Source organism: Marmota marmota, unplaced genomic scaffold, assembly GCF_001458135.2.
Source record: "Marmota marmota marmota unplaced genomic scaffold, marMar, whole genome shotgun sequence".
Taxonomy (NCBI): domain Eukaryota; kingdom Metazoa; phylum Chordata; class Mammalia; order Rodentia; family Sciuridae; genus Marmota; species Marmota marmota.
The window spans coordinates 45,465,936-45,474,261 of NW_026000016.1; the positions used below are offsets into that span (position 1 = coordinate 45,465,936).

Consider the following 8,326-nt stretch of genomic DNA (forward strand, 5'->3'; position numbering starts at 1 on the left):
TTCTCTGGGATTACCGACATGCATCACCACACTCAGCCCTCGTCATCCATTTCCACCCCACCTCCTCTCTCCTAACACATCGTCTAATATGTGAACGACCCTTGAGTCTAAAGGCATACACCACAACCTTTATTCTAAGTGAGATGGCTCACCTACTGTGCGACTTTAGAAAAGCCCCTTAATCTCTCTGGGATTCCCTTTCGACATAAATCCGAAGCGATCCTTGCTGACAAAGGTGCAGTTTTCGTTTAAGCGGCAGGAGGCGCTGTCTCTGGAGGTTTAGATTCATTCCCCGCCTCCCGCCCGCTCCCGCGGAATCTGGTGCGCAGGCGCGGCTTCGTGGATTGGCCGTGCGCGGGAGCCGTCATTCAGTGGCGGGTCCGGGCTGGGGGACTGAGGGGAGAAAAGATGGCGGCGGCAGCTGCAGCTGGTGCGGCCTCCGGGTTGCCAGGTCCAGTAGCACAAGGATTAAAGGAGGCGTTGGTGGATACTCTCACTGGGATCCTGTCCCCAGTGCAGGAGGTGCGGGCTGCTGCCGAGGAACAGATTAAGGTGCTGGAGGTGACGGAGGGTGAGTGAGGTGGGACCGTCACGAGGATGGTTGGGACCTGTGCGGGCCTCACAATCCGCTGACTGCAGCTCGGGACCGGCAAGGCACACACGGAGCTGTGCCAGTGGAGAGCTGGGCGCCGGGGAGTGGAGTAGGAAGCGCGAGAGGTTGATTTCGCTGGTGGCTGTGAAAGTCCCAGAGACCGGAGGCGCGTCTGAAAAGAGCGGGGCCGGAGAGGTGGAGCCTCCGCGGGGAAAGGAGGGTGGAGACTTGAAAAGAGATGGAGCCTGGGATCTGCCGAGGACAGAGATGGAGATCGACTTTGTGGTGTTGGTGCCGCGCGGTCTGGGAGATCATTTTTTCTTGCAGGACCAGGGTCTTTAGCTGTTCTCACCAGCTTGATTGTATTGTGATTAGAGTAGGGGGAGCTGTTAGAAATGGTGAGAGGGCAGTGGCTATCAAATCTAGTGGATGTCATCAAACAAGTTTCTGCCACTGACTTTAAACCTGGCTGGTTGTTTGTACATGTCATGTTGTCTCATAATTTATAAGTTATAAGCACATGCAGCTGCTGCACCTTTCTGACCACACTCCCCGTGTATTTTCGGAGTTATTTGCAGTTATTAAATACGATTTCTGTGTGGAGGAACCGATCTTCCTTTGTTTTTGATCTTTGTCCCCATCCTCCTATTATGTGTGTTAAAGTGATGGAGGAGAAAATAAACTATTGAGTTGAGAGATTTTTTATTAGTTTCCTGCTGATGGACTTTTTATCAGTCCCAGCATAGCCACTGTACAAAGAAGAGTTTAGATTACAGCAGAAGGGAAAATCTTCTTGGCCTTTATGTAAGAAATATATTTGGCCATAGCTTCACTGTAAATACAAGTCCTCAGAATTTCCCAGTTCAAGAGAATATTTCCTCCACTCCTTAAATTTAGGCATCTGTAAAGAGAAATTGTCCATGGTCTGATTGATTGCATTCAAAACCTCGAGTTAACTCTCCCACTAGACTTCTTTTTCCTGAAAAGAAATGAAGACAAAAATCTCCCTTAAATTTAGTTTTACCTTTACTTGTAATATGAAAGGGCTATTGAAAACATTGAGATTTGGGATTAAGAGCCATTCTGAAAGTTCATTTGTAGTTGTTATTGTTCTGTAAAATATCAGACTCTACAAAAGGAGGAACCACTGGCTAGGAGAAAGCTGTTGGAAAGCCATGTATAAAATAATCTGAGGGGGGATTTTATTGCCTCCTATGTAAAATTCCTTTATTCACATTAATGTCTCTGCCTTTCTTGGATATGAAGAAGGAAGAGTGAAAAAACAGAAACCTCATCAAATTAATTTTCCACTTGAATAAAGTTCTTGGTTTGATACAAATTGATCCCAACTAAATCTTCTTTGAATGATACCCAGTGGTCTTGGTGCTCCAAAGAGCATGTCTGACACTTTTCCATAAAAGGTAGACCTTAGCTTATTTTAAACTGCCAGTAACTCCTCTTTGGCTCTGATTTCTTCTACAGCTGTAGCCAAAAGCCGTGGCCTCAGTAGCCGTGGCCTCTACAGCCGTAGCCAGAGTCAATTGTAAATTTCCTGAGATCTTTTTGAAGTTCTGGTCTCCCTTTCTTTGCCTTTTTGGGTCTTGAAATCAAAAATTAAATTTCAAAAGTACAGAGATTTGATCCAGGCTACTGGTGGGAAATAGATAGACTCTCCCTCTCAGCTCTTCCTCCCTCCCCCAAAACTTACTGGTGTTGTGCTGTTGTGCATGCTGTGAGAGAGGTATGGAAATTATCCTGATATTGGTGGTCTAGTAATAAGGCATATGGCTAGGGTTTAGGTTGTGGTTACAGGGCTAGATCAAGTCTGGGGGAGGGGGGGAGTTGAGTATACTGCCTTAGGCCCTTTAAAGGTTGTGTCTTTACAATTGTCTGGTTCCTTGTGTTTATCAAAAAAAAAACTATAGTTTTACCCCCTTCTGTACATATTTTTAGATGGACATGGTGGTTCATCCCTTAAATACACTATACTCTCTTTTTATGACCTTTAACAAGTTATCTTTGCTATTGGCTCCACAGTCTCTCCCATCTTATATTCTAACTCCCTCAGATGTTTTCTGAACATGGTCTAATAGCTTCTTTTCCACCATCTTCCTTACATGAAAATGTAGAACCTGACTTCCCAGCCAGGATTTAGCAAACTACATGGCCTGGTGAAACTGGGAGGACTCGCCCCTGCTATTAGAATGCCCTGCAAGCCAAGGTGAGGAGGCTTTCTTGCAGTTGAATGAATAGATGATTTTCTACTCAAGATTGCTTCACAATTTTGTTGTGTCTTAGTAACAAACCTTCCCTCTGCCCTTAGAAAACACTCTTCTTTACAACTTGAAGTTAATGAGAAATCTGGGAGTTGGTGTCTAATATTATTGTGTACTTGTCATCTTTTTATCCCTTTTGGTTTCCATAGAGCGCAGGGTCGGGTGACCACCAGATATAGTCCCTCATTCCTCTCAAATAACCATACATCTTTGTGAGCCATTCATTGTTGCCTCACCTAGGATATTAGTTCCACCAAGTTGTTAGGATCAACTAGTCTATTCCTTTTGCCAAAAAGAAGTGCCACCTTCCTTGACTGCCAGCTGATGCCCCCTAGTCTTCAAGATTTAAGTGGAAGAATCTTTAATTTGGGAAAAGAGCACAGGTCATTTGCCAACTGTATCTTAAAAGGACAGACAAAAATCAGGTGCAGTCCCCCACGCCTGTTATTCCAGCTACTTGAGAGACTGAGACAAAAGAATTAAAAGTTCAAGGCCAGCCAAGGTGAGACCTGTCTCAAACAAGAGAAAACAAGTTTTTCAGAAGAGAGCTGAAGAAGTAGCTAAATGGTAGAGTGCTTGCCTAGCATGGACAAGACTGTGGGTTCAATCTCCAGTACCACAAAAATTTTAAAAAGAGAAGAGACAAGCAGTGGCTTATATGCCTATAATCCCAGTTACTTTGGAGACTCAAGCAGGAATATCATAAGTTCGAGGCTGTCTGTGCAATTTAGTGAGACCTTGTCTCAAAATAAAAAGGGGTGGGGATGTGATTCAGTGGTAGAGTGCCCCTGGGTTCAATCCCCAGTACCAAAAAAGAAAGAAAGAGAGGGACAGGAGAGGGAGGAAGAGAGAGAGAAAGGAAGAAGAAAAGTATTGACAAGAGAAGTTGACATGCTTTGGCCAGATTGCACCATAGATAGAATTTTAAGAAGCAGTTTTCTTAGAAAATGGAGTTGCTAGAACCCTGACTTATTTAGTGTGTGTATCTGAAAATGATCACAATAGTTTGCTTTACTGTCAAGGTCAGCCTTGGCTGTCTCAAAGTAAAAAATAAAAAGGGCTGGCTGGGGATGTAGTTTAGTGATAGAATGCCCCTGGGTTCAATCCCTGGTACCAAAAACAAACAAACATAGTTTGCTTCATCATCAGCCTGGTGTCCTGGGATGATTTTCTTGAACCCATGAGATTGCCATTTTTTTCTAGTCACTTGGATCCAGGGAAACCCAGCAAACCTCTCTGAATAGTTAAATTCTATTTAACAGGGTTAATTAGAGAATGTGGTGCCATTTACCACCTTGTTCAGACAGTACTCCCATCAAGGATTGAAAAGAATAGTACTTGAAAGTTTGGAAGTTTTTATGCTATATGATTTTCAGCAAATAATTGTTACTTTTGCATTTTTCTTAGGATTGAGATTTTGAGTTGGATCAGCAGAGTTTAGAAATTTAGTTCTGCCTAAATAGGGTAAAAATATGAAGTTTTTTTATTTGTTAGCATGTTCTTTGAGTTCCATGTATTAATAGGGTCATATGAAACATTTTATAAACAGTCTGGAGAGATTATAAACTACCAAAAGTCTCCTACCATAAAATCTTAATATTCTCAATTTAGCTTCATTAACCTTTTTGTGGAAGAGGGTCCAGTTTATGGTAAGATGATGACTTGTGAGAAGATAATTTCTTAATTTTTGGCATATTTATGCTGTATTTTTTTATATCTCAGAATGAAGTTCTTTTACTTTCCTCTAAGAGCATCACCTAATTTTTGGATGAATTGCTTTCAGTTATAACCTTTAATTCCCTATATCAGCATAGCACAGACTTTCTAATATAGATTTAGACTATAGGAAATTTTCTTCTATTAGTTATTTCAATTTTTTTGACTATTAGAAATGAAGACATTTCTCCCCCATCATTTGGCCTTGACTTGGTCTTTTCTTTTCTTTTTTTTTTCCCCCTAATGCTGGGAATTGAACCCAGGACCTCATGGGTTCAATTAGGCAAACACTCTACCACTGAGCTGTACCCCAAGCCCAGGCTTTTGTCTTGTCCCCACCAGATATGTCAGAATACATTTTTTCTTTCCTTCCACCACCATTATGTTGATCTGAAGTCAGGGAGGGCAGGATTTGTCACTCCCTAACTTCCTGGCATTCAGATGCTGCCCAGATATCTGTGTTGATTTCCCCATCTTAGATGCCTAGAGAGATGATCCCACTGGCTGGAAGTTTGCTTTCTGGTTCTCATGGGCACTTTTCTGGCTCTCTTGCAGTATAGCGTAAGCACTGTCCACCTGCGAAGGGCGCCCCTCAAGGATCCAGACGCACTCCTGGGCATGTGGCGGGCACTGAGCCGAGCGGAAGGCGGCCACGCTCGGATAAAGGCCAGTGGTGGAGTTTTTCATTTTCCTTTCAACTGTGGTTTTGTGGAGTTTACCAACCTCCATGAGAAATAGGGGGCTTCTCCAGAACACTATATGCAACTCAGTCCTCCAAAAAATCTCTGTTGACAGTTCATCCTAATAGTTGACTGTCAAGGCACTGCTAAGTCTTTGACTCCAATAGACTCTTAAGACCAGTGTATTTCTTAATTGATCTTTATCCTCCCTGGATTTTTCCCTTTTCAGCCAAGGTTTAGACAGATAATGTTTTGCCAGGTGGGGTAAAAGGAGAGAAAGAGGAGCAAGGATAACAAGAGAGAAGAGTAAAAGACTGGAAAATAAATCCAGTGTAGAGAATGAGACTAGAAAATGAAAGAGAGCAAAGGATTTCTTAGAGAGGAAGTCAGAGGATAGATACCCTTTTGGTTTGAAATAAAATGATAATTGAGAACCTAAAGTTAGGGTAAAAATCCAGAATAACCAAATAGGTCTTTTTCAGTTAGGAAACAGGAACTAGAGAAATTAAATTTCCTTAAAAAAAAAAAAATAGCTTTAGAAAGCTAATTTCATATAGCCCTCTTGTGAATGTCCCCTTTGGTTTAACTTTATGGTTTGGATCTTAGTTCGATCTTAATTGATCCTTTCTAATGCCCCACTCCAAGAAAAATTAAACAGCCATGTATATCTGTGTCTCTTGTATTTTCCCTGCCTTAATCATCTCAGAGTTCTTTTTTTTTTTTTCCCCCTAAAGAAGTTATGTTAAGAAGCTGGGGTTGTGGCTCAGAGGTAGTGCACTCACCTAGCATACGTGAAGCGCTAGGTTCGATCCTCAGCACCATATAAAAATAAAGATATTGTGTCTACCTATAACTTAAAAAAGAAGTTATGTTAAAGACACTAATCAATAAAACTAGAAATCCCTCAACACATAAATAAACACACATACACAATAGTACTTTTTTTCAGATACGCTTAGTTGTATTTATTAAAAAATATTGTAGAATCTCTTTTTAAGTGAAAATCTTTTTTTTAATTTTTTATGACTTAACAGATAAAAAATAGGAATAACTCTGTGGATCAGATTTAAAACATGGTATAGAGCTTCAGGATATTTTTCTTGTGTTTTCCTTCTTTGAAATACTCTGATAGCAGAGTTCACAAACAGAATAACACCACTATCACTCCTTGGAAACAGTTCTTCATTAGCTTTATATAAATTAAAATTTTGTGAGTGTGCCACTCTTCTGTGGTAACTGATGTCCCTGTATTTATTTTCTTTCTTTTTTGAGGGGGGTTGGGGCAGGTGCCAGGGATTGAACCCAGGGGCAATTTACCACTGGGCCACATCCCCAGCCTTTTTTCATGTTTTACTTAAAGACAGGGTCTTGGGAGTTGCCTTGGGCCTTGCTAAGTTGCTGAGGCTAAGTTTGAACTCTTGATCCTCCTGTCTCAGCCTCCCAAGCCACTAGGATTACAAGCATGTGTTACCATGCCCAGCTGTCCCTGTATTTCTATGGATATGTGGTCTAGGCAGAATAAATCACATTAAATAATTTGTTTCCCCTCTTAAGTCCCCCTATAGCTTAATACAAATGAATTCTTTTTCTTTGAATTTTGGGATTACCATTTTTGAAACTCTGGAAACCTGTAGAGAAGAAAATGTAGATAATCTATTTTCTCTCTGTGTGTGTGTATGTGTGTATGTGTGTATGTGTATGATTGAACACACACAAGGGATTGAACCCAGGGTCACTTTTGCCACTGAACTATGTCCTAGCCCTTTTTCTTTTCAATTTCAAGACAGCGTCTTGGTAAATTGCTGAAGTTGGCCTTGAATTTTTAATCCTCCTATCTTGATTTCCTGAATTGCTAGGATTATAGGCATGCACTACTGCGCCTGGTTTACTCTGTTCATTTTATCTTAAAATTTGTTGTAATTATCAGTGATGATATTCTTCAAAGATTTTTTTTTTTTTTCCCAGTCAGGCTTTTAAGCAGACATTCATGTTATTTGAACTTTCAAGCTTCTTTCTTATAAACTTTTGGAGAAAAGTCATTTTAAACTACTTGTAGGTACAGACTTGTAGTTGACTTAGGCTTCTGGCCCCCATGTGGGTCTTATTCTTCTGATGTTCTCTTATTCTCACATCCTTCACAGTCTCAAGAGATGTGTGAAACAAGATGGTTAGTGAAATTTGTCGTGTGTGTGTGGTCTTTGATAGGTACCAGACATGATTAATTTATGACTGTATTAAAGAAATCCCAACTCTGTAATCATCACCAAACTTCTGCCTTCCTCTGGTAGCACTAAAATAGACTTATGTATTAGAATAGATTAAGTATTTCTGAATTTCTTACATGGAAAAACTATATTCATGCAAAGTTTTTCTTCTGCAAAGAGCAATTAGACTTGAAGTTCTCTGGTTGCTGACAAAGGGAGCCCAACCTGTGACAGAATCTATGTGTAAAGTTTGCCTGGTCTTCATGTGGCAGACCCAACCTTGCCAAGTAATGAAAGTGAACAGTACCAGTAATAACATTATGTACTCCCTGATATGAAATACTGAGAGTAGCATTACTTTCTGATATTCTTGCCCAAAATGTATAACCTTAATCTAAATATGAGGAAACTTCAGTTAAACCCAAATTGAGACAACTTTCTACAAAGTAACTAATTGAAAGTGTCTGGGTTATAAGGAACAAAGAAGAAAATGGGGAAGTGTTGCACTCTTTGAGGAAATTTAGGAGACATTAACAACCAAACACAATGTGGGATCCTGGAATTTGAAGTTTGTATAAAGTCTAGTTTAGTTAATAGTATTGTACCCATATTAGTTTCCTAGGTTTTAATCATTGATCCACAGGTAGATAAGGGGCTTATTGGTGGAGAATATTAATGAACTATCCATGAACTTGTGTGTGTTACTTTTTAGCTTTTTGTGAATCTAAAATTATTTCAAAATAAAACACTTTTAAAAATATGGGCATAAATAACGGAGTAGTTTTTTTGTTTGTTTGTTTGTTTTGTTTTGTTTTTGGTGTTGGTGGTTTGTTTCTTTTTTTTTTTTTTTTTTTTTTT

The 8,326-nt window shown here is 40.2% G+C and overlaps 1 protein-coding gene across 3 annotated transcripts in view; it reads left to right on the forward strand.

Moving 5' to 3' along the window:
* Positions 1-356: 356 nt before the first annotated feature.
* The window catches only part of Ipo9 (importin 9), a 56,105-nt gene continuing 48,135 nt past the window's right edge, over positions 357-8,326 (forward strand). For 2 of the 3 annotated variants that reach the window (XM_015483826.2, XM_015483827.2), the window contains exon 1: positions 357-571. In XM_015483826.2, coding sequence (XP_015339312.1) covers positions 409-571 — 163 coding nt within the window. In that variant the 5' untranslated portion in view covers positions 357-408. Of the gene's footprint in view, positions 572-5,139; positions 5,251-8,326 lie in introns of all 3 variants that reach the window. The other variant, XM_048809674.1, reaches the window with a different exon arrangement.